Here is a 27,721-nt window from a genome sequence, read left to right on the forward strand (position 1 = left end):
GCCACGCCACATTGAAGCAGTCATTTCTGCAAAAGGATTCCCGACCAAGTATTGAGTGCATAACTAAACATAATTATTTGAAGGTTGACTTTTTTTGTTTTAAAAACACTTTTCTTTTATTGGTTGGATGAAATATGCTAATTTTTTGAGATAGGAAATTTGGGTTTTCATGAGCTGTATGCCAAAATCATCAATATTAAAACAATAAAGGCTTGAATTACTTTCGGTTGTGTGTATTTGAATCTAAAATATATGAAAGTCTAATGTTTATCAGTACATTACAGAAAATAATGAACTTAATCACAATATGCTAATTTTTTTAGAAGATCCTGTATAAATATATATACATAATTTTTTTTCATCTGTTGATGCCAGAAATGACTGCTCCCCATAGCGGTGGGATGCGATCACTAGGGAGACATTTGGGGGTCCGAAGCAGCATATAGATGCATCTCTGTGCTGTTGCCTAGTGATGCATCTGTACAGCACTGGGGTCCCCAAACTGTGCACGCTACCGATCGCATCCAATCGCAACAAATCTGTTCCCATGCCTCCTCTGTCGCCTGTCCCCATGCCCCCCCCGTGTCTCATATGTCCCTGTGTCGCCTCTGTCCCAGTTTCCTCCCAGCAGGCGAAATACTTACCATTCGACTCAAATATACATCAGGAGTCGAGTCCCACGACAAGCTGTGGAACAGAGCTACTAAACAAGTGCAGTGACTAGCCCAATGACGGAGCCATGGTCCCGCCCGACCATTTTCTCCAGTTAGGACAGCAGGTGGCTGTGATTGGGCAGTTTCGTTGCAGCTTCCCCACCTGATTGGTGGTGTCTGGAGGATAAAGCAAGTCCCGTTGAGATGGAGCCACAGCATGCACATGGATTGATTCCCTGAATCCGCTCCGCAGCTCGTCGCAGATCTCAACTCCTGCCGCATCATTCAGCCGATTGGTAAGTATGTCACCTGCTGAGAGGACAGGGAACTGAGGCGACATAGGAGGACACATGGCAATGAGGAGACACGGAACAAAGGAAGCACAGGGGGACAGTGAAGGAGATAGTTGGACACGGGGAAATGGAGGGCAAAGGAGACCACAGGGATCCAAATAGACACAGGTGGAAAGAAGAGACAAAGGTAGGCAGAGGAGACATAAGTACACAAGGAAAAACAGGGGGACATGGGGTAAAGGGGGACACAAGGGAACAGAGGAGACACAGGAGGACACAGGAACAGAGGAGGACACAGGAGAGACAGAGAAGGGCACAAGAGGAACAAGGGGAAGATAATTGGGCAGGATTGAGGGGAGAAGATCAACAAGATGCCCTTGTGCCATTTAGTTTATATTTTTTACCCTGGTTTTTGTCTTCTAAACAAAAAATACAGTAGTTATCAAGCTAATATCCTACTTGTAAGAAGCTTACGGGAAAAGCAAGCAATCACACAGCAAAAAATAAATCTTACATAAACCAGTAGATTTACATATTACCCCCTATCATCTGCTTACTTAGTGGTGTTATGTACATCCACTGGCCTCACGTGAAATGAGCTTAGTGAATAATGGCCCAGCTTTGTAACATGTAGGTTACTAACTTGACTGAGTGAACTGCCATTTAAAAAAAAAAAAAAAACTGTTGCAGCACAATCCCCACAATGATACTCCTCTGGAGTACTACTATATAAATAGTCTTCAATTCAAATGTATAGCAGTACAGTGCCATATTTACAGGTATTTGCAGTTAAAATTCAGCACTTTATTCCAGAATACTGTGCATACATTTCCAAAATTGAAACGTACGTAGTTTGCAAGGCAATCAACTCACTCACATGGAAGTGAGAAGTCAGTACAGAGCTGTTTTGAACTCTGTATCATTGCTTCATCAGGATGGTTTACTCTTGCCTACATCACACTTTTATACATAAAGATAATTAAAGACAATTACTTACATTATTTAAACTCCTCCTATCCAATCCGGCTAGGAATCTTACGTGAGCATGTTCCACGTGTAAAGCCATATTATGGCTTCAGTATTAGGCTCTGTCCACCATACCCACCATGTCATTATCGGTGCCTAAAAAAGAGGCCTTGGTGCAAAAACGTGTGGTCTCCATATAAAGCTAAACGGTGGCTTCCGACATTGCACAATGTTCTGAATTTTTTTAGAAAGTCAATAGCACAGAGTAGGAGAAAGCGCCACCCAGGGTATTATAAAACTATGTTAAGAGCAATTAAAATGAAAAAAGTTTGAGGTGGCTTACCTCAATGATGACACAAAATAATTTGTAATGTACTTATATCTCCCAAACACTACTCTCACTCATACCATATATTCCTTATTAAAATGCCTGCGGTAACTTTACTTTGGTTTACTGCAGACACAAATATGCTCAAATTACAAAACTATTCCTCATTCCCAAGTAACTGTGTTGCATATCACTGCTCTATCTCTATAATACCATCCAAGCTTATGCACAATGTCCTCTCCCACAAAGGTATTATTATGATTTTATGTGTTACTGACATGCTAATTTTAACATCAGCATGGGCTGTTGAGGCATTCCGGCAGTGCTGCTAATTGTCATTTTACTTGTAGCATGCCTAGTGCCAGTTTATATTTATCTATATTCATGTTTATATTTATATATGTATGATAGTGTGCATATAGATTTTATGCATTGATCTACACATATACACTTAGGATCACGGATCCACCTATCCTCTAACTTTTATATGGTCCCCATCTCTCTACAGTATATATGTTTTATTGGCTGATTGCTATTACTATTCTTATGATATTGCATGCTGTGGTGTATATATATATATATATATATATATATATATATATATATATATATATATATATATATATTATATATATCTTTTATGACGTTTATAAGAATGTCAGCTGTGTTCTAAGCACTATATTTCTCCTGAGGAAGTGGGCTGAGGCCCACGAAAAGCGTTGCCAAGTGCACATTAAAAGTACGCTACAAATTATTTGAACGTGCCATCATTGAGGTAAGCCATCTCAAGCGTTTTTCCATTTTAGTTGCTCTTAACATAGTTTTATCATACCCTGGGCACCTCTTTCTCTCCCTTTGTGTTACCAACCCTCCTTTGGGAGGGGTATTCTATCTGGCCAGGTGGCCTAACACCTCTTTTGCAACCATCTAGAACTTTTTGTTCAAGAGAGCGACCGCATCCAGCCTGGCTGGTCACCCGAGTGGAGTCGGGTTTGTGTAACCCCACCTGCCTACAGTAGTGTAGTATGTTTGGACCAAGGAGGGGGATGAAAGAGGTAAGTGTAGAATACTCACAGAGGCGCTTAGTGCAGACCCGGACGGCAACTGCTTTATACTCCTAACTGAACTGCCTGAAGAAGTGGAGTCACGCCCACGAAACATGTTGCAATATTGTGGAGTGTAATAATAAATCATCTATTTTGTGTTATACCTTAAAAGGTGTTGGTTGTATTGTCCTTTGGAGTGGCTAGGAGTCCACTACGGCCACGTCCATGTTTTAAACCTTTTATCTAATTGTTTATCCTATTGGTGTCTCTGTTCATATCCTCTGTTCCCTGGATCAACAGGGATATGTGAGGGAGCAGGCTGGTGTTTTACTTTGTTCTCTGGTTGAACTCGATGGACGTATGTCTTTTTTCTACCCAATAACTATGTAACTATGTTCACCTGCATACATTGGTTGGTTGCCTGTCTGCAACCTTCCTTTGTGAGTACATTTAATTGACTTTACAACACTTTCTGATTGTTGTGACTTTCCCGGTGTTGCTGAGTGTTTTTTGTTTTTATACAGGGTGTCCCCCCCCCTTTTCACCCTGCCCACGAATAGCACAAAGTGCTCTAGAGCGCAGACAGCCACAATACCCCCAATCACATGCCCAGGGGCGTAGCTATGGACCCCGGTGCGAGTTTTACATTGGTCCCCCCAAGCACTCTATAGGTAACACTTGATATGGTGCAACATAACCTGCCAAGGTCATCCACAGTATTAGAGGTGCAAGAAGGAGATGGGGAACAGTTTGTTAAATGATTACTACTATTCAAAGTATCTATAGAGGTGATTATTACTACCACAGGACCAATAAGCAGCTAATACTTTGGTTGAGGAAGGGCCCCGATGTGGTCGCTACCTCTGCAACCCCTATTGCTATGCCACTGCACATGCCTGACACTATTAGTCAATGTCATTACTGACATGAGGACAGAGGAAGTAATGTTGAACTGTTATTGGAGTGCAAGCTGCCATATGATACGCAGCCCATGGAACACAAAAATTGCAATTTCCACAAAAAAAAAAGAAAAAAAGAGGAATGAGGAAGGACGACGATGTTGGCATAAAGCTGGAGAGCAGAGGAAAAGACAAAGAAAACACGTTGCTGCCACTTGATCCCAACGCGGTGAGTGATCGAGCGCTCCACTGCAATCTCTGCACTAAGCCCTCCTGGCAGTACCAACCAGTGTAGCTTGGGGTTAACGCTAATTGCTTTTAAGAGTAACCCCAAGCTACACTCAGGAATCCAGCCTAGTAGGTTAAAGGGTGTATCCTTATGGACCAATACAATGGTACTTCCGCCGTATGAGATAGTAAATCTCAACATTTCTGACCAAACTAGGAAGGGCACTTAAAGGCCAGTTTAAAATAGCTATTGTTCCCTAAACTAAAATAATGAAGTGTAAATGTAAAAAATGTAAGTGAAGTGAAAAGATAATAGCATTATGCAGAACAAACAATATACAATCAATTATTAGTTATGAAGACTGATCAAACATATTTTCTCATTCAGAGCTATCAGGCCAGTAGATAAGATATCCATTAGCTTTCTCTTTGAAATAACATTTTATGCCAATTTCCTCCTTTATGGTGCTTTTTCACTTTGCACTCCCCCGTGAACAGTTCTAAAATGTGATGTGGTGATCCTTTTCCACTGTAAACTGGTTGACAATGTTAGGCCTCTTGCACACTACATGTGATTCCGATTTTTTATCAGATCTGATTTTTGATTCCGATAAAAAACGTACTGCATCCTGCTCCATTTTTTAATCGGAATCACAAATCAGACGTATAAAAAATCGGAATCGCATGTAGAGTGCTAGAGGACTGATATCTATCCTTTACAGGTCTAGTGGTCATTCAAACGTTCATATATTTGCATGAACAAATACCCACATATACTATTTTGCTGCTTTTACAATTAAAAAAATTGTTGAATATTACACTATTTTCCAAACCTTATGAATCTGGGACCCTGTACAATAAAACCACAACACAAGCAATGGCTAATGCGGTGACTGCCCTGCGGGCAATTTCTGCCTACTCAGTTGGTAGTGGTTTTACTTAAATAATCACACTTCCTCTTTTATAGATTTTGCTAATGATGCGGGCCTGGTGGGCGGAGCCTAACACAGAAGCCATTTGTTGGATTTCTGGCTGGACTGGATAGGAAGAGTGCAATTAATATAAGTAATTGTTTTTAATCACCATAATGTATATAAGTGTGATGCAGGTAAGGGTAAAACTGTTTTGATGAAGAACAGCTGTCAAACTCTCTGTACTGAGCTCTCGATTCCATGTGAGTGAGTTGATTACCTTGCCAACTACGTTTCAGCGTTGGAATCTTCACATATTTTTGACTTGGTGAAGGTTGTGGTGTCACATAAAAAAAGCAGGCTACTACCAAAATGTTTATGGATGTTGGTAAATATTGCTGCAATTTTTAAAAGGATGTAGAAATAAAGATGACTTTTATGATCTTTCCTAATGCTGGTTACATCTAGTGGTTCTATGTTCAAGGTAGATAAAAATGCTTGAACATGGAAAATTCCAAAGTAACGCAGTTTCTCCTTTGTTTTGTTGTTTAACAACTACTCTTCACATTGCATAGTCTTGTCTATGAAGAAAAACACTTTCTGGAATTTCAATACGCCAAATACCATAGTTGCTGACAAACCAGTTAAAAATGCACATAATTTAAAAACGTAACCAGCCAGTTTGAATAACACATACACCCATGCTGCAACAGGACAAATACAGGCACATGACTTACACACACTGAAGAAGCTCTGTGGTATGGGTGATACGTGTTGTGTTTTACACATCTGTTAAACCAGGATTTTTTGAATCGTGATGGAGTGAGAGGAGGAGGAGTAATTGGTCACATGCCCATGGTCCATACACTGCAATCAGTGTGTGAGTGACAGCAAAAGAACTAAATTTGCTTTCTGGTATGCATTATTGAGAAGAGGAGATTCCTGCAGTCCCAAGAACAGCATGTTGGGGTCAATCAATCAGAAAGCTACCTTCATTGAAGAGCGGTGGGAGACTCCTATAAGGTGTTGTGAGAAACAGGCCATATTTATGGTGGCTTTTAACCATATCCTGTTTGGTAGCTCATGCTGCTTAACCACCCTGGCGTTCTGATTAAATCGCCAGGGTGGCTGCGGGAGGGTTTTTTTTAAATAAAAAAAAAACTATTTCATGCAGCCAACTGAAAGTTGGCTGCATAAAAGCCCACTAGAGGGCGCTCCGGAGGCGATCTTCAATGAGCGGCCCTCCGTGTTTCGCTTCCCTCGTCGCCATGGCGACCAGCGGAGTGACGTCATGGACGTCAGCCGACGTCCTGACGTCAGCCGCCTCCGATCCAGCCCTTAGCGCTGGCCGGAACTGTTTGTTCCGGCTACGCTGGGCTCGGGCGGCTGGGGGGACCCTCTTTCGCCGCTGCACGCGGCGGATCGCCGCGCTGCAGCGGCGATCAGGCAGCACACGCGGCTGGCAAAGTGCCGGCTGCGTGTGCTGCTTTTTATTTGGTGGAAATCGGCCCAGCAGGGCCTGAGCGGCAGCCTCTGGCGGTGTTGGACGAGCTGAGCTCGTCCAGACCGCTCAGCAGGTTAAAGGACAACTGACCTCAGAGGGATATGGAAGCTGTAATTTTTATTTCGTTTTAAAACAATGCTAATTTGCTAATTGCTTGGCTGTCCAGCTGATCCTCTGCTTCTAAGGCCCGGTTCACATTGGCGTTTTTTTACGGAACCGGACATACGGATCAGGGCAGCTGAATCCGGTGAAAACGGTGCGTTTTACAGCCAGTGTGCTGTAAAACATCCGTTTTCATTGGTTCCTATATGCTGCAAAACCTTCAGTTTCCGGTCCGCTGAGCGAACCGGTCCGGAAAATTGGGTCCTGCAGCATTTTTTCGTCCGCTCAGCGGAACAGACCTTGGAACCGTACAGCCGGTTCCATTGGCAAATGCTAATGTGAACCGGGCCATATACTCTTAGCCATAGACCCCTTCAAGCATGCCGCTCAGATGTTTCTGACAAGTGATGTAGCGAACATGACATTTTTGGTTTGCGAACCCTGAATGCGAATTCTTGCAAAAGTTTGCTAACAGGCGAACTGCCATAGACTACAATGGGCAGGCAAATTTTAAAACCTATAGAGACTGTTTCTGGCCACAAAAGCGATAGAAAAGTTGCTTTTAAGGGACCTAACACCTGGACCGTGGCATACGTCCATGGCAAAGGTTCCACCAAAAATTACATAGGTGGCGCCAAGTCGTGGTTTAATCTCTAAAGGGCAGAAATTGCAGTACATTCCTAAATTTGAGTAATTAAGTGCTTTAAAACGTCAGGCTTGTGTACACGGTGATAAAGTAGTGTAAGGGTTATTATTGTTTAACGCACTGCAAAAAAAACAAAAAACAAAACACAAAGAGCATTATTGATAATGTCAGGTGAGCAAATCATTTTTACTAGTTGACGTTCACGGGAGTGCAGACGATCGTGGTTTTCCAGCCCCTACAGTCAGGCTGAGGTAGTTCAATGACAGTTAAGCGACCAAATAAACAGTGAATCTGCACTGAGGCCTTATAAAGGGGGAAACAGTAGATACTACATGCCAGTAGCGGTGAAGGATTATTGGGTTATTGTTGGTGCACTACTAGGACTAGCAGACCTGTCTCCAATAGCTAACGTGTGCACTGGACACACAGGATTGCAATATACAGTGGTGTGAAAAACTATTTGCCCCCTTCCTGATTTCTTATTCTTTTGCATGTTTGTCACACTTAAATGTTTCTGCTCATCAAAAACCGTTAACTATTAGTCAAAGATAACATAATTGAACACAAAATGCAGTTTTAAATGATGGTTTTTATTATTTAGTGAGAAAAAAGACTCAAAACCTACATGGCCCTGTGTGAAAAAGAAATTTCCCCCTGAACCCAATAACTGGTTGGGCCACCCTTAGCAGCAATAACTGCAATCAAGCGTTGGCGATAACTTGCAACGAGTCTTTTACAGTGCTCTGGAGGAATTTTGGCCCACTCATCTTTGCAGAATTGTTGTAATTCAGCTTTATTTGAGGGTTTTCTAGCATGAACCGCCTTTTTAAGGTCATGCCACAACATCTCAATAGGATTCAGGTCAGGACTTTGACTAGGCCACTCCAAAGTCTTCGTTTTGTTTTTCTTCAGCCATTCAGAGATGGATTTGCTGGTGTGTTTTGGGTCATTGTCCTGCTACAGCACCCAAGATCGCTTCAGCTTGAGTCGACGAACAGATGGCCGGACATTCTCCTTCAGGATTTTTTGGTAGACAGTAGAATTCATGCTTCCATCTATCACAGTAAGCCTTCCAGGTCCTGAAGCAGCAAAACAACCCCAGACCATCACACTACCACCACCATATTTTACTGTTGGTATGATGTTCTTCTGCGGAAATGCTGTGTTACTTCTACGCCAGATGTAACGGGACACGCACCTTCCAAAAAGTTCAACTTTTGTCTCGTCGGTCCACAAGGTATTTTCCCAAAAGTCTTGGCAATCACTGAGATGTTTTTTAGCAAAATTGAGACGAACCTTAATGTTCTTTTTGCTTAATAGTGGTTTGCGCCTTGGATATCTGCCATGCAGGCCGTTTTTGCCCAGTCTCTTTCTTATGGTGGAGTCGTGAACACTGACCTTAATTGAGGCAAGTGAGGCCTGCAGTTCTTTAGATGTTGTCCTGGGGTCTTTTGTGGCCTCTTGGATGAGTTTTCTCTGCGCTCTTGGAGTAATTTTGGTCGGCTGGATCTTGGCATGATGCCAAGCTTTTGAGGGGCTTTTGGTCTACTGCTCTGTGTCAGATAGCTCCTATTTAAGTGATTTCTTGATTGAAACAGGTGTGGCAGTAATCAGGCCTGGGGGTGACTTCAGAAATTGAACTCAGGTGTGATAAACCACAGTTAAGTTATTTTTTAACAAGGGGGGGCAATCACTTTTTCACACAGGGCCATGTAGATTTGGAGTTTTTTTTCTCACTAAATAATAAAAACCATCATTTAAAACTGCATTTTGTGTTCAATTATGTTATCTTTGACTAATAGTTAACTGTTTTTGATAAGCAGAAACATTTAAGTGTGACAAACATGCAACAGAATAAGAAATCAGGAAGGGGGCAAATAGTTTTTCACACCACTGTAACAATAGCAAGAAAAAGAAAAACAGCCCTCAGAAGGGTTAACTACTGTAGCACTAAGCACTGACTGCACCTGTCTGCAACAGCTAAAGTGCACTGTGTGGACACACTGAACATCAATATCACAAGATAAAAACAGAGCCTTTAGAAGGGTTCTGGGGTTATGTAGATGGTGAATTGGTATTGTAGCAGCAAGAAACTCCATTGGAGATACTGAACACAGGCCTAACTAATGCTTTCCCTACCTGCAGCACACTCTCCCTCTCCCAAACACAGACTGCAAAATGGCTGCTGTGTTAGCTTTCTGATAGGTGTTGGTGGGGGGGCGGGGGGGGGGAGATAGCTGATAGGCTGCCATGTGTTTGCTGACTCTGGGGCGAGAGGTCAAAGTTTGGCTCCATTATAATGTATAGGGGGCGGGTCGAACACCCCATGCGTTCGACTGAGGAGGCGAACGCGAACACCCTTTGTTCGCCGCGAACTATTCGCCAGAACAGTTCGGGAACTCTCTATTTCAGACTAGCCGCATGCTTTTTTCGGGTGGGTGATCAGCAGGATGCCAGACAACTGTTATTGTTTAAAATGAAATAATTATAGCACCCTCCCTATCCCTTTCAGATCAGGTGTACTTTGTCTTGGTTATCTACAACTTGATGATTGGTACCGGCTCATCTGCACTTGTTGGAGTCGGGGAAAGGGACAGTCCTTTATATCTGCTGGATTGACATGACCTACTGCTGGGAACATTACTATTAAAGAGGAGCTGTCATAGGCAAACGCAGGGGGGGATTGCAGCTGCCCAGAATCTCCCCTCAAAGCAGTGTCTGGGGACAGGCACAAGGTAAGACACCAGAATATCTGCAGGTATCCTGCAGCTCACAACACTGCCCCCTTTCTTTCCCTGCTACAGTTGACTTTGGATGTAGCAGCGTGTGTACAGAGCATGGAGCAACAGCGTGTGTGCAGAGCATGGAACAAAAGTGTGTGTACAGAGCATGGAGCAGCAGCGTGTGTGAACAGCATGGAGCAGCAGCGTGTACAGAGCATGGAGCAGCAGCGTGTGTACAGAGCATGGAGCAGAAGCGTGTGTACAGAGCATGGAGCAGCAGCGTGTGTACAGAGCATGGAGCAGAAGCGTGTGTACAGAGCATGGAGCAGAAGCGTGTACAGAGCATGGAGCAGCAGCGTGTGTACAGAGCATGCAGCAGCAGTGTGTGTACAGAGCATGGAACAGCAGCGTGTGTACAGAGCATGGAGCAGCAGTGTGTGTACAGAGCATGGAGCAGCAGTGTGTGTACAGTGCATGGAGCAGCAGCGTGAATACAGAGCACGGAGCAGCTCTGGGGAACTTAACAGACCCTGAACAAGCATGCAGATAAGATGTCTATGACAAATCTGACAAGATTATAGTGTAATGGATAAGGGTTCTGCCTCAGACATAGGAGACCTTGGTTTGAATCTTGGCTCTTTTTAATGCAGTAAGCCAGCACCTATTCAGTAAAAAATTCTTGGGCGAGACTCCCTAACACTGCTACTGCCCACTGAGTGCGCTCTAGTGGCTAACTCACAAGTGCTTTGAGTCCGACAGGAGAAAAGCGCTATACAAATACTGGAATTAATTATTTTCTGTATGCGTGTTTCAGGTGCATGATTTAGACCATCCTTACCAGTAAGATTAGCAGGACTGTCAGGCAATAGACATTATTTAAAAGGAAATAAATATGGCAGCTTCCATAGGTCTCACACCTTGGGTTCCTTTTAAAGAGACACTGAAGCGAAAAAAAAAAAAATTGATATAATGAATTGATTGTGTACTATGAATAATTATTAGAAGATTAGCAGCAAAAAAAATATTATCATACTTTTATTTTCAGGTATATAGTGTTTTTTCTAACATTGCATCATTCTATAATATGTGCAGATTACACAACACTCAGCATTCAAAATGAGTCTTTCAGAGCAGTCTGTGAAGTGATGAACTCTCCTCTGGCAGAGGAAAAGTAAACAGTTCAATTACAGTTGAGATAATAAAAGTCAGATAACAGCCCTCTCCACGACTAACTTAGTCGGAGAGCTTAATAGCTTTTTTGCATAGAGATAACAACTGAAGTTTCTCAACTCTTCCTGTACTGGAAACAATTAGACTGATGTATCTGATCTTAATGTTTTATTTCTTAGCTGTACTACACATACAAATCATAATATCATAATTTTTTTTTCGCTTCAGTGTCTCTTTAAGTGATATTCCATCTCTTTATTGCTTGTTATTTTCTACCACAGAATAAGAGTTCTCCTATGTGTTTGCAAATGTTGTTTCAATGCATATTTAATTAGAATACTTTAGTCACATTCATCAAATGATCTTATGACATTTTATCCAGTGCTGAATTTATAAGTAGAGGCTAAATATGACTCAAAAGGTTGAAACAAAATGATAGAAATGGAAACTGCTAAATACAAAAGACAATATGAAGAGACAAATATGCTTGAGTTACAAAATATAACGTAAATATAATGTAAGTGACTCACCCTGAACCTGGTAAACGTTGTAAATTTGTATCAGAGACCTCAACTCTCAAAGGAAGTAAAGGTACCCAAATGAAAAGAGAAAGAGAAGAACGGAGACGCTCTAACCAAAACTCCACTTTTACATCTACGGCCCCCTGAGTCTCCTTGCCACCCACAAACAAGAAGTCACAGCGATCTGACACCTGAAAGAAAATATGATTGAAAATTGATTGCAAAAGAGCTGTGGTACTGTATTAACATAATTATTAGTCTGAATAAACATGCACATGGACCTGTACAATTTGTGCACTTGGAGTTTCGCAACCCGCTTGCTTGGTGACATCCACTACATGCCCACCAGCTTCCAGAGCTAGTACTCGGACTGGAATCTTCTGAGAAATGCCAGTTAAGGGAGCCGTGTTTAAAATCTCATTGGACTGCAACAGGGAATAAAAAGACAGTGTATAAATATACAAAACAATGGTCTACAAGAGCCATACATTAAACTTAAACATAGAGGTAACAAGGAAATGTAAAAGCTAGTCATATCAGACTGCCACTGTCTTTCTTCCAGTATACATTAAAAGTACCCTTTATTTAATTGTTCAGAGGCTATCATTTATCCTATGCCCTCTGTCTGGCCTGGCTGCAGCACTGCAACATATCCATAGTCAAGGCAATGTAAAGAGGTCTCATAGGAATGCAGGGCTTGCAACAAGTGAGAGAGATTGTGATATGGGGAATAAAAGGAGCTACATCAAAAGCCTCTCAATGAATAACTGGATTAACACACTATTTTACATATTTATTTTACATATGACAGAAATTAGACCAAGGAATTTAAAGCTGCACACCATGCAATTTCTCCCCAGATAGATGGTCCAACAGATAATTTCCAACAGGTCCCATTTGATTTCCAACCATTTTTCTGATCGATTTTCTGATCGTTTGTATACAAAATCGATCAGAAAAATGATTGGAAATCAGATTGCATCTGTCGGAAATTATCTATTGGACCATCTATCTAGAGAGAAATTGCATGAAATGTACCAAACATTGGATTTCACACCAACATCACTACAAAAATCTCAAGGGCACCCTTTGAGTTTGCAGGTTCACACTTTGAGTTTGCAAACTGTATGTTGTAGCACCAACAAGGAAGTAGTGTAACGGCTTCTGGACCAGCGCGGTTGAAATATACGTCCTGCTTGTGGCTGTGCGGCTCTTTCAGGACGTCGATTCAATGATCCTCACACGGGTGGTCCCACCACTCCCGCCGCGACCCATTCGCCCTGCCGTCAATATATCTCCTATCTCCCTAGGTCCCTCTCTTTGCCGTCTCTAAGACAGCAGAGCTCTGTGCGCCGGTCAGGAGCCGCTTTCATTGGCTCCTGACCCTGTCATCACTGTAAGCCAATCCCATTGGCTTACATTGATGGACAGGGTCAGGATCCAATGAAAGTGGCTCCTGACCGGCGCACAGAGCTCTGCTGTCATAGAGACGGCAGAGAAAAGGACCTAGGGAGATAGGAGAGCAGCATGACTGGCGAGAGCGGTGAATCATCGGTAAGCGTAATTTTACGGTACCAGCAGTCTCTGGTCCCTAAAGAGTAACTGTTGGGCATAAAATCAAAAATAGGTTCTTTATTTTTATCTGGTAAACAAGTAATAAGGATGTTAACCAGGCAATCCAAAAGTTAAAAATCACTCATATTTTTCTTCTCCGTAAAAACATAATTCCTCAGTTTACCTGGCTCTTATTTGGTACATCTGCTGCACGAAGGACGTTGCAGGGTATGCTGGGTTTTCTTTTTTTCTTGTTTACTTCCCCCCTCAGACTTAACTAATGCAGCCTGATTGACTGAAGCCTCTTTCCCTCCTGTTTTCCCCTCCCACACCTGTTCCTCTCTGATTCGCCAATATTTCACTGCAGACCTGGGTGGGAGTGTCCGAAGACTGGGAGGGGGATGGGGAATGATACACAGACAGAGTAAGGGAGGAAATTATGTCAGGATGGGTTTCAAGATAGACACAGACAAAATGGAAACTCCTAAGAAGGATTTTCTCTGTTCATACTATAGAAAAATCACTAAAATCTAAATGTGGACAGTGCAATACATATGTTATGTAAGTAGAGCAAGTATTTATCTACTTATATATGTGTTTTTGGTTTTTTTTAGATAGCATGGCTGACAGCTCCACTTTAAAGGACCATTATCACGAAAAATTGTAAAATTTAAAATATATGTAAACATATACAAATAAGAAGTATAATTCTTACAGCGTAAAATGAGCTATAAATTAATTTTCTCCCATATTGCTGTCACTTACAGTAGGTAGTAGAAATCTGACAGAACTAACAGGTTTTGATCTAGTCCATCTCTTCATGGGGGATTCTCACCAAGGCTTATATTCTTTATAAAGACATTCCCTGAAAATGATTTATACAATAATGTTGGCCAGCCTTCCTGCTCACTTTTTTGGTAAGATAACTGCATTCAATAAGTGCTTTTGAAACTAAACAGAACCCTGAGAATCCCCTATGAAGAGATGGGCTAGTCCAAAACTTGTTGGTTCTGTCAGATATCTACTATCTACTGTAAGTGGCCGCAACATAGGAGAAAAGTTATTTACAGCTCATTTCACTCTGGAAGAAACATACTTCTTGTTTGTATGTGTTTAAATGTATTTTCATTTTTACATTTTTTTACAATTTTCACGATAATGGTCCTTTAAGAGGGGAGAGACTACTGGTACGGAGGTAGTTAAGACCACCCTAAAAGCATGCACACTTTTTGGGCATTACCACAAAGACACTGAATTGGCAGTATAGTAATCACTTGATTTTTCAATGAACTGTATTTTTGAGAAACCTAAAGAACACCTGAAGTGAGAGGCATATGGAGGCTGCCATATTTATTTCCTTTTAAAGAATATTAGTTGCCTAGCATCCTGCTGCTCTTATGCATCAGCAGTGTCTGAATCACTCATTTGAAAAAAAGCATGCAGCAAATCCAGTCAAACTTAAAGGGGACCCTAACTTTTGCACAGCACACAATTAAAAGTGTTCATAGTTGCTAAGGCTGGGATTCGCACTTGTCTGTTTTTGTGTGTGATTTTGCATAGAAAAACTGAGAACCAAAGTTAATAAATGGGCTAGTTCACACTTGAATGGGTTTTTCACATGCAGAAAAACAACTGACAGCAATGCAGCACTGTTAGAAAACTCATGCACAAAAAGCGTGCAGAAAACACAAATGTGAATCCAGCTTGAGGCAGGGAACACACTTGTCTTTCAGTTTTCTGCGCGCGTTTTCCTGCATACTTTTCCTGCACACTAAGTGTGTTTCTATGCAGGAAAACGCGCGCATTTTTTCACAGCAGCTGATGTAATTGATACAGACAGCTGACAAAATGTGCAGAATCCTGATGCAGAACGTCAGTTTTTTTTCTGCATGCGAAAAACACATTAAGTGTGAACTAGCCCATTGATTAACATGAGTTCTCTGTTTTTCTGTGCAGAAAATGCGTACGGAAATAGTCAACTGTGTTCCCTGCCTCAGAAATCCACTGTTGCATGTTCTGTGTGTGTCTAGGGAAATCAGCCTGTCTAATTAGCTGTTACCAGGAAGTGTGAATCAGGACTGTGAGCTGTGCTTCTGCACTGTAATAATAAGTAAACACGTAAGCGGAACCCCTTCTGTGCTCCCAGGAATGTGTAAGAAATTAACACTTCAGTTTTTTTGTTTTTTAGGATTAGGGCCTACAGGTTATCATGCAGTGGCTTATCTTTAAAGGATACCCGAACTGAAATTTGACATAATGAGATTGACATGTGTATGTATAGTGCCTAGCAAACAAATAACTATGCTGTGTTCCTTTTTTTCTTTCTCTGCCTTAAAGAGTTAAATATAAGGTATGCAAGTGGCTGACTCAGTCCTGACTCAGACAGGAAGTGACTACAGTGTGACCCTCACTGATAAGAAATTCCAACTATAAAACACTTTCCTAGCAGAAAATGGCTTCTGTGAGCAAGAAAGAGGTAAAAAAGGGGAATTTCTTATCAGTGAGGGTCACACTGTAGTCACTTCTGTCTGAGTCAGGACTGAGTCAGCCACTTGCATACCTTATATTTAACTTTTTCAGGCAGAGAAAGAAAAAAAGGAACACAGCATAGTTATTTGTTTGCTAGGCACTGTACATACACATGTCTATCTCATTATGTCACATTTCAGTTCGGGTATCCTTTAAGAAGCTATTTGAGGTATGAGAGTGAACTGTACCTTTACCAGTGGTATAATGGCTCTAAGATCACGATCAGATACTAATACTTCAGCACTTCCTCGAAAACCTGCGGTGGCAGAACTAGCTCCAGGACCGTCCAGTTGAAAAGTGATTCGTCGCGAAACAGCAGACCCTGCAGAGACATTGCCCACAAGAAAATCCAAAAGAGCGACAACTGGAGGCGGCCTAGATTGAAAAGGGGTGGGGGGAAAGAAAAGATGGATATGGAATAGCAAGGTTGTGAAAGATCAGTGAATGTCAACTCAGCATGGTAACCAACAGTTTGTGCTTTGTGAACATCTAGATGTATAGTTAAATCACAGCAGTGAGCCATGTATAACACAAGTTGTGCATTTTAAAGGTTACCTGCAAACAAAGTACTATATATGGGGCTTCAAGTTTAATTAGTTCTGAAGTTCAATAATGCAATTTCACTACATTTGGAAATAGATTCCACAGTCTCTCACACTGTCACCATCAGAACTTACTTATAGTACAAAATAAAATAAATCAGTTAAAGGAATGCACAGATTATTTCCCCCCAGAATTGTCTTCCTTCCCTCAGATTCTAAATGCTGTAAAATTAAACATTTCCAAGTCAAGTTATTAGAACAAGTTCTATGTCAAAATTTATAATGTCAGATGCAGTCACCTAAAATAAACCCTCTAACCCCCCTGGCGGTATGATTATTTCCAGGTATTAGGGTCTTTTTAGAACGTTTCAGACCCTAAAATGAGAGAAAAAAATTATGCCGCCAAAATGCCAACAGCAGCCCCTGCTCTCACTTACCTCCATGGGCTCCAGTGCTGCAATTTTACCTCGGTCCTCGATGTGGTGCTGTAACTCTGTGGTGAGATCGATGACAGCGATCTTACCAGAGTGATTTAGAGCCTCGGAGGACAGAAAAGAGAACGGGCACTGACATCTGGATCCCCCGGGAGGGGAATAAAAACACACGCTGCGCGCTAAACTGTGCATAGAGCTCCCGACGGCTAGCCCGAGCTTTGCTCGGGATTACCGCCAGGGAGGTTAAATAGACATGTTTAAAGTGGATCTGAAGTGAAACTATAAAAAAAACACAGAAACTTACCTAAGGAGAGGGAAGGCTCAGGGTCCTATAAAGCCTTCGCGCTCCTCTCACAGTCCCCGCGTTCCCCCGTTAGCAGTCTCCGACCAATGTGTCGGAGGCTGCTCTCTGCCGCTGCGGGAGGCTTCGGAAGTCTTCAGGAGCCCGAGTGCTCCCAAAGACGCACCTGAAACGCGTATAAAAATACATGTTACCACTTGCGATAGCGTCCTGCACCAGCGGAACGCGTGCAAAGGTACGCGTTGTGGGCCGCCGACTCCGAGTCTGAAAAAAAATCGAAACTAGCTGACAGCGGGGGACCGGAGGAGACGTGACTGACGTTGAGGGAACAGGATGGCTTCAGGGGGCTGGTAGATGCCCCAGGTAAGTGAAACTTATTTTTTTTTTTTTTTTGCCACAGTTAAGGTTCCTTTTAAGCCTAACTGGACGAATATATTTGTCCAGTGTAGTTGTGTAGACTGCACCACCAGTTTGTTACTAAATGAGGCATACGTGGAATCATTTGAACCGTGAAGAGTTGTAGAATACATTTTGGTGTGTCTTAAAGGAGAACTGTAGTGAGAGGTATATGGAGGCTGCCATATTGCTTACCTTTTAAGTAATACCAGTTGCCTGGCAGCCCTGCTGAGCTATTTCCCTGCAGTAGTGTGAATCACACCAGAAACAAGCATGCAACTAATCTCGTCAGATCTGTCAAAAATGTCAGAAACACCTGATCTGCTGCATGCTTGTTCAGGGTCTAGGGCTAAAAGTATTAGAGGCAGAGGTTCAGCAGGGCAGCCAGGCAACAGGTATTACTTAAAAGGAAATAAATATGGCAACCTCCATATACCTCCCACTACAGTTCTCCTTTAAAGCTTGTGGCATACGTCACATAAAAAATGGGTAGGGACAAACTCATTCCAACATAAAAAAGTAATTTTCAACAATATGATCAAACTTGGGAAAGTATTAGCAAAACTACAAGAGACATACAGTGGGATGCGAAAGTTTGGGCAACCTTGTTAATCATCATGATTTTCCCGTATAAATCGTTGGTTGTTATGATAAAACAATGTCAGTTAAATATATCATATAGGAGACACACACAGTGACATTTGAGAAGTGAAATGAAGTTTAATGCATTGTCCAACCCTAAGAATGATAGCACTTCAACTAACGGATCTCCATCTTGGATAGAGAAGCTTTTACCATCCACTGTGATGAGGATTGATAGGGGGAAGCCCCACCTATAACGACCTCCTTTTTGTTTTACAGCCTCTAGGATGGGCTTTAATAACCGTCTTCTTTGAATTGTTCGTATTGAATTATCATGAAACAATTCAATATTGTACTCTTGATACTGCAGCCGCCCCTTAGCCCTGGCGGTATTCATCAATTGCTCTTTTTTCTTAAAAAAATGTATTCTACATAGTACATCAAAGCTTCTACCTGTACTGATAGTTCTTTCTTTTCCTACCCGATGGACTCTATTAAGTTCTACATCTACTGGGGTTTTTTCTCCCAGAATCTCTGCAAACATTTTCTGCACATGTAAAAATAGAGGGGTGGGAAAGACCATAGTATTTGTCTTGATTAAGAATTGACTAGTAGATAGGAGTCTTCCCCTTACCCACCCGATATAATTAATATTTTTTTTTCTTTTTTTCTTTTTTCTCTCTCTCTAAGAGCGTATAGTAGTATATCCCCGCCACTCCATGGTAGTAGCAATCCTAGCTATCGCCAACGCATTGTGATCAATAAGATCAATGCGTGGGCAAGAGTGTCTAAGAGACACATGTCGATCACTTAAAGAAATCTGGTGCGGTCGACTATTTGATAATGAATTTGCTGTTGGTTGTATGAGGAATGAATGGTTAGTATGTGTGTACCGGGTCTGGCCTCTATGTTACCGACTTTTAACTTTTCTATAATAAACAAAAATGAATGTTCTAAGAATCGAAACATTGAATGTCAGAGGTGCAAATTCGCCATTAAAAAGGAGTAGAATGTTAGAAGAATTAAATAGGAACAATATTGACATAGGCTTCTTACAAGAGACACATTTTAAAGAAGGGAAGATCCCATCCCTATTAAATAAAAAATACACGACCTGCATAAATAACGCAAATTCAGTTAAAAAAACCAGAGGAGTTTCGATCATTCTCCATAAGAAATTACATTTTGTGACAGAGGAGATATATAAAGATGGGGAAGCAAGATACTTGATAGTACTGGGTAAAATTGGGGGTCATGTAGTAACATTAGCTAATATTTATGCCCCAAATAAAGGACAAACCAAATTTATAAAAACATTTTTGGGTGTAGTAAAACAGAAGGGGAAAGGGAAAATCATTATAGGAGGTGATTTTAATATGACCATGGATATGAGTTTGGACAGCACCGGGGGGATTGGGAATATTTCAAAAAAAGAGAAAGATATATGCCTGGACTTAATAAAATCTCACAAACTGATTAATGCTTGGCGTATATTTAATCTGGGAATAAAGGATTATACCTATTACTCTGAAACGCATAATATGTTCTCACGACTTGACTATTTTTTGATCCCCCAGGACCAACTCCAGGACATAATAGATATAAGTATTGGTAATAGATCCTTTTCAGATCCCGCTCCAGTAAGACTGTCCATAAATGGTTTTAGCGAAACTAATAGGCCCAAAAGCTGGAGTTTGCAAACAGAATTACTAAAAGATAAAGAGGTTATAGGAGAGATTCAAGATGCTATAAAGGAATTTTTTGAATTTAATTGCTCCCCCAGTATATCACACAGTTTATTATGGGACACGTTAAAATGTGTATTAAGAGGCATATTTATCAAAATAAATGCAAGGAAAACAAGAGAAAAAAAAGCTATTAGATGAGTACAATAAATTAGAAGGAATTCTCAAACAAAGTCCGGGAGAGCCTGTCCGGTCAAAATGGAATACTGTTAGAACTCAGATTAACAAGTTATTAGATGATCAATGCCTAAAATATTATAAAGATAGTAGGAAAAAATACCGAATTGGAAGGAATAGATCAGGAAAAATCATGGCATCCTTACTAAAAAAAGAAAAAAGTACAGTGTTTATTGAAAAGATAGAGGATGAGAGAGATGATCTTCAATTTTCAACGCAAAAGATAGGTACAGCATTTGTACACTATTATCAAAGGCTATATAACCTAAACAGTAGTTTGGGAACAAAAAATGAGTGTCCTTTCCTGGATAAAACTGACATGCCACATATCACTAAAGAGTTAAAAGAGTCATTAGAGGCCCCAATAGAGAAAGAAGAATTTCTGAGAGCAATTAAGGTCTCGGCTAAAGGGAAATGCCCGGGGCAGGATGGATTCCCATTGGAATTCTTTGAGCAATTTTCAGAGTCCTTAGCCCCGTTCTTTTGTGCAATGGTTAATGAGGGTGGTCGAGAGATGATATTCTCTGATAGAACAAATGAAGCTATAATCTCTTTAATACCAAAGGAGGGCAAATCACTCTTGAATTGTTCGGATTTTCGCCCGATCTCCATCATTAACTGTGATATTAAGATCTACTCTAAAATATTAACAAATAGATTGGAAGAGGCGGCGGAATTGGTCCTGGGGGAACAACAGTCAGGATTTAAGAAACATAGGCATATGAAAGATAATATTTATACAGTCATTGATGTCGCACATAGATTTAGAGCCAGTAAAAAAGAAGCAATACTTGTAGCAATAGATGCAGAGAAAGCATTCGATAGAGTGTCAAGACCTTTTTTGATAAATACATTAAAGAAGATCGGACTAGGGCCATTATTCATATCTAAAATAGCCCAATTATATAGTAATCAATCAGCCAGAATAAAAGTAAATGGCTATATTTCAGTACCATTCAAGATAACAAATGGGGTGCGACAGGGCTGTCCCCTCTCCCCGGTGCTGTTCAATCTCTGTCTGGAATCATTAATTAGAAATATACAGTCGGATTCTCAGATAAAAGGTATTAAAGTGAGAAATGAAGAGGTTAAGATTATAGCCTATGCGGACGACATACTCCTAACCCTGTCTGAACCTAAAAGCTCATTGTAAAAATGTTTGAGCTTGTTTATCGAGTATAGCAAAGAAACTAACTACAAACTGAATCGACAAAAAACATATGTATTCGATTTGGGTTGCTCGTTACAGACAAAAGAAGCCATTAAAGAGAACCCGAGGTGGGTTTGAAGAATATTATCTGCATACAGAGGCTGGATCTGCCTATACAGCCCAGCCTCTGTTGCTATCCCAAACCCCCCTAAGGTCCCCCTGCACTCTGCAATCCCTCATAAATCACAGCCACGCTGCTGACAAACAGCTTGTCAGAGCTGGCTGTGTTTATCTCTATAGTGTCAGTCTGCTGCTCTCCCCGCCTCCTGCAGAACTCCAGTCCCCGTCTGCATCCCTTCCCTCCCTGCTGATTGGAGGGAAGGGAGGGGGGCAGGGACCGGAGCTATGCAGGAGGCGGGGGAGCAGCTGAGACTGACACTACAGATGTAAACACAGCCTCACAGCACGGCTGTGATTTATGAGGGATTGCAGAGTGCAGGGGGGACATAAGTGGGGTTTGGGAAAGCAAAAGAGGCTGGGATGTATAGGCAGATCCAGACTCTGTATGCAGATAACATTCTTTAAACACACCTCGGGTTCTCTTTTAAGAGCATTCCAAGTTCCAATGGGAAAAAAAATCTATCAGATATCTGGGGGTGAATGTATGCGCACACTCGCAAGATCTGTACAACTGTAATTTTAGGAATATTTTGAGTGAAAGTAAAGCGGCATTACAAAACTGGGATCGCTCAATTTTTAATATATTGGGAAGAATCGCGATTATTAAGATGATGATCTTACCTAAGATATTGTTCTGATTGCAGTGTGTGCCTATATCTCTCCCGGATAGGTGGTTTAAGGAATGTAGTGCTATATTACAAAAATGTATTTGGTCTAGGACTCGGCGCAGATTGTCGTACGGGTTTGGCTGCTCCGGATATATATAGATATTATGTGGGTACTCACTTGCTACGGGTATTAGAACTGAGAATTGATGATAATAGTAGAACTTGGGTAAGACTGGAGGGTGACGATCTGCGCCAAGAATCATTCGAATCATGGGTACCACAAAAAATTAAACGAGCTGTCCTATCTACCTCGCATCCATTGTTGACACCTTCATTAGAAATTTTTTCTAGAATAATTAAGCAATGGAACATTAGCGAAGGTCCCTCCCCAATGATGACTCTCGCGGCTGGCCCAGATTTTGCTCCAGCCAGAGATAGAGCTTGGTGTAGGGCCAATAAATTAGATGCAGATATAAGACTTATCCACATTACGGGTTGTAAAAAATTAAATATCATATCGGTCTTAGATAGAGGGGAGTTATCAGCCTTTAGTAAAGTACAACTTCTTGGTTTCTGGAGAGAGTATATAAGAAAAAATGTAGCAATAAGACAGGATATAAACACATATGAACAGTGGTTTTTGGGAAAATTTAGACCATCAAAGGCACTATCAAAGATTTATAATTTACTGGATGAGATCTCACATAGGACATTGCCCACATATGTGACCAAATGGGAAAAGGAGGTTAGTTTAAAATTGGATGAGAGGTCATGGGATAAGATCTTCCAGTCAATTTGGATTACTTTGGACACAAGTACTCAGCTAACGCAATATAAACTCATAACGAGATGGTACTTTACACCGGCAAGGATGGCAAGTAGTGGCCTAATAGTAAATGATATATGTTGGAAGTGTACTAATCAATGTGGTACTTTGGTACATATGATGTGGAAGTGCCCTGTAGTGAGGAATTTTTGGGTGGAGGTAGAAAATGTTTTAAAAATTAAATGTACTAGGCAATTAACCATCGATATTATGGGGGCTTTGTTTGGAGTGCTGGATGGAGCTCAAGGATTGGATCAGGCGTGGGAGTCATTTTTGATCCTTGGAACAGCGGTTGCGAGGAAACTTATTATAAAACTATGGAAAACACAAGGAGCACCATCTGTTCAAGAATGGGTAATTGAGATGACAGCAATTTTGGAGGATGAAATAAGTAATGAGGTGGTAGAAGAAGCAGAAGACAGAATACAACCTACCCGTAGAATAGGGAAAGAAATGTGTACATTATGGAGTAGTAGGTTATAATCTGAATTTAATGGTGGAAGAGGCCAGTCCCGGAATAAATGGATGGTTGGATGGGGTGATTGTATGGATAAATGGATGAATGGATGTGGTAAGAGGATTGAGGTAAGGGGTGGGGGAAGGGGTGGGAGTTATCTACCGCCTTAAGTGTTTTTTTTTGGTGTTCTTTGCTACCTTTTTTTTCTTTTTGCAGCTAGTAATGAGGTGCGGACGAGAAGAGGATGGGGGGTCTAAATAGGTTTTGGGCGGTAGAGGGGGGGGGGGGGTGGATTTGATTTTGAGGATCTAGTGTTTGTCTTTTTTAGCTCAGATTATTATATAATAAAGATGTTCATAGATTAACGCAAACTATGATGTAAATTACTCCCAACTACAGGAGGTCTCTGATGAAGCTAAGTTAACAGGTTGGGACATGGCTTTTGTAAAGCTGCTGATTGTTTGCGAAAAAGAAATGAAGTTTAATGCATTTACAGAAAGTGCACAATATCTGTTTGAATACAATTAGGCTGTTGTCATTTTATTGATTACAAAACCTTTAGAACTAATTATTGGAACTCAAATTGGCTTGGTAAGCTCAGTGACCCCTGACCTACATACACGGGTGAATCCAATTATAAGAAAGAGTATTTAAAGGGGTCGATTGTAAGTTTCCCTTCTCTTTTAAATTTATCTGAAGAGTAGCAACATGGGGGTCTCAAAACAACTCTCAAATGACCTGAAGACAAAGATTGTTCACCATCATGGTTTGGGGGAAGGATACAGAAAGCTGTCTCAGAGATTTCAGAGACTGTCTGTTTCCACAGTTAGGAACATATTGAGAAATGGAAGACCACAGGCTCAGTTCAAGTTAAGGCTCAAAGTGGGCGACCAAGAAAAATCTCAGATAAACAGAAGTGACAAATGTGGAAAACAGTCAGAGTCAACCCACAGACCAGCACCAAAGAAATACACCATCAGCTTGATGCAGATGGAGTCACTGTGCATCGTTCAACCATTTGGCGCACTTTACACAAGGAGATGCTGTATGCAGAGGAAGCTTTTTCTCCGCCCACAGCCAGCACAAACAGAGCCACTTGAGGTATGCTAAAGCACATTTGGACAAGCCAGCTTCATTTTGGAATAAGCTGCTGTGGACGGCTGAAACTTAAATTGAGTTATTTGGGCATAACAAGGGGCGTTATGCATGGAGGAAAAACAACAAAGCATTCCAAGAAAAACACCTGCTACCTACAGTAAAATATGGTGGTGGTTCCATCATGCTGTGGGGCTGTGTGGCCAGTGCAGGGACTTGGAATCTTGTCAAAGTTGAGGGACGCATGGATTCCACTCAGTATCAGCAGATTCTGGAGACCAATGTCCAGGAATCAGTGACAAAGCTGAAGCTGCGCTGGGGCTGGATCGTTCAACAAAAAAACAACCCTAAACACTGCTCAAAATCCACTAAGGCATTCATGCAGAGGAACAAGTACAATGTTCTGGAATGGTCATCTCAGCCCCCAGACCAGAATATATTTGAAAATCTTTGGTGTGAGTTAAAGAGAGATGTCCATGCTCGGAAGCCATCAAACCTGAATGAACTAGAGATGTTTTGTAAAGAGGAATGGTCCAAAATACCTTCATCCAGAATCCAGACTCTCATTAGAACCCACAGGAAGCGTTTACAGGCTGTAATTTCTGAAAAAGGAGAATCTAATAAATATTGATTTAATTTATTTTTTGTGGTGCCCAAATATATGCACCTGCCTAATTTTCTTTAAACAATTATTGCACACTTTATGTAAATCCAATAAACTTCATTTCACTCCTCAAATATCACTGTGTGTGTCTCCTATATGATATATTTAACTGACATTTTTTATCGTAACAACCAACGATTTATACAGAAAAATCATTAATAATGTTGCCCAAACTTTCACATCTCACTGTATGTGGTAACATTTTAACCCTGATAAGTTGTAGAATGAAGTTTAGAGAGTTTTAGGGTTAAGGCCCATGTCTTGTGTATTCTTTTTAACGCGTGTAAACACACCCAGGGGTTGGACAAAATAATGGAAACACCTTGAAAATCAACTAAATATATTTTAATATGGTGTGGGTCCAACTTTTGCGGCAATTACAGCCTCAATTCTCTGAGGTATTGATTCATACAAATTGTGAATTGTTTCCAAAGGAATTTTAGCCCATGCTTCAGTTAAAACACCCTCCAGTTCTTTTAAAGACAATGGCGGCAGAAATTGACTTCTTACTTGAATCTCTAAAAACGACCATAAATGCTCAATGTTGAGGTCTGGGGATTGTGGTGGCCAGATGAGATGCTCAACTCAAATTAAAATGTTCCTCGTGCCATTCTTTAACAATTCTAGCTGTATGGTTTGGGGGATTATCACCTTGAAAAATGGCATTCCCCTCCGGAAACAGTTCTTGAACCATAGGATGAACTTGGTCGCCCAAAATTCCTAAATAGTCTCGACTGTTAGTTCTTCCATGAAGGGAAATCATTGGCCCGCCGTATTTCCAAGAAATAGCACACCAGATCATCACAGAACGCCCGCCATGTTTTACCGTTGGGAGAAGGCAGTCTGGATGAAATGATTCTTTCAGCTGTCTCCAAACATACACTCGGACGGAGGTCGGAAATAAAGTAAACGATGATTCGTCAGAGAAAATCACATTTTTCCACTGCTCGAGGGACCAATTCTGGTGGTTTCTACACCACTCTATAAACGCTTTGAAACATTTGTCTTTGAGAGCAGAGGTTTTCTAATTGCAGTTCTTCCGTGGAATCTAGATTTGTGCAGCTCCCGACTAACAGTTTTTGGGGAAACTGGGTTCTGTAGGTGTTCATTCAGCTCTGCAGTGATTTTAGCAGCCGTGGTCTTGCAAGCTTTTCTAACAATTCGATTTAGAGTCCGACGGTCTCTTTCAGACAACTTCGACTTTCAGACACAATTGTACCATGCTGAGGACGTTTTTCCTTCTCTTTCAAAGGCAGTCATTACTTTTGAGACAGTACCTCTTGAAATGGCAAGCATTCGGGCAGTTTCTGTTACAGTAGCGCCTGCCATACGAGCACCAACAATTTGGCCTCTTTGAAAGTCTGAGAGATCTGCAATTTTTATAAATTATAACCAACTTTGGTTTAAATATCTGTAAAAAAACAATTATTTTAATTAAACATATCAAATAACAAAAATAATAAATAAAAAAAATGTAACATATGTCAAGTTTTGATTGCTTAAAACATGTTCAAAGATTATGATGCCAAAATGTTAGGTGTGTTAGGAATGAAGGATTTACCTAAGGCCCGGTTCACATTAGCGTTCGCTATCAGGATTTTCCGGATCGGATCCGGAATGCATACTGTACAAACGGAACGTACGTTCCGCATAGCAATGTAATGTCTATGCGGACGTTCACACGCGTCCGTTCCGTACGTACCGGAGCCGGATCGGGACTCTTTTCCAACATGCGCTATTTTTTGGGTCCGGATCTCCGGCCCACGCATCCTGACCGGAGCCTGACAGCACCATCCGGAACACAGAAACCAATGGGAAACGGAAGGCACAGAACACACTGCCTACAAAAACCTGACGTTCTACCCCACTTCCTATGCGTATCCAAGCGGCCATTTCGGATGGGGACACATGGGCCAAGCATGTCTGGAGTGGAGCAGCAGTGACAGACGTGCTGGAGCTGTTTTGGCAGAATGTCGGAGGTGGAGGTGAGGCCTACAGCGGAGGAACCTGATTCTACAGGTGCACCAGGTGCACCTTCTGCTGACCCCAACATTTTTTTATTTAATTTCGCTATTTTTTGCCCACGGATCCTGATGGCAGCCTGATGCATGCCTGATGCAAACGGACCGGATCCTGATCGGATCCTGATCGGAACCGTACGGTTCCGTTCAGGATCAGGTCCTGATCTGATCAGGATCCGGTCCGTTTGCAAGGCAAAACGCAAGTGTGAATGGGGCCTTAGCGGCGGAGAGCAGTGCGACCGCCGCTTCCGTGTCTGACGTTATGGCAGCTGTCGCCGCATCATCGCAGGCATCCCTCACGGCCTCCGGCAGAACAGGTCTCTCTACTGCACATCAGTCTAGGTCGGCACGCTCGCGCGTGGAGCGGCAGGACCTTTATGGGCTTAGGAGACGAGTCAGCTGATCGGCCGGTCAGCTGACATCTGGCTGCTGTTTCTCCTCACTGATTGGTGGAAGTGTTCTGGGCGGGA

At 41.6% G+C, this 27,721-nt stretch overlaps 1 protein-coding gene across 1 annotated transcript in view; it reads right to left on the reverse strand.

Moving 5' to 3' along the window:
* The window catches only part of TMEM132A (transmembrane protein 132A), a 240,977-nt gene that overhangs the window by 41,470 nt on the left and 171,786 nt on the right, over positions 1-27,721 (reverse strand). Inside the window, exons 6-8 of the mRNA XM_068255296.1 lie at positions 16,262-16,448; positions 12,272-12,415; positions 12,000-12,181 (exon numbers count right to left, since the gene is read on the reverse strand). Coding sequence (XP_068111397.1) covers positions 12,000-12,181; positions 12,272-12,415; positions 16,262-16,448 — 513 coding nt within the window. The remainder of the gene's footprint in view (positions 1-11,999; positions 12,182-12,271; positions 12,416-16,261; positions 16,449-27,721) is intronic.

This window comes from Hyperolius riggenbachi, chromosome 10 (assembly GCF_040937935.1).
Source record: "Hyperolius riggenbachi isolate aHypRig1 chromosome 10, aHypRig1.pri, whole genome shotgun sequence".
Lineage (NCBI taxonomy): Eukaryota > Metazoa > Chordata > Amphibia > Anura > Hyperoliidae > Hyperolius > Hyperolius riggenbachi.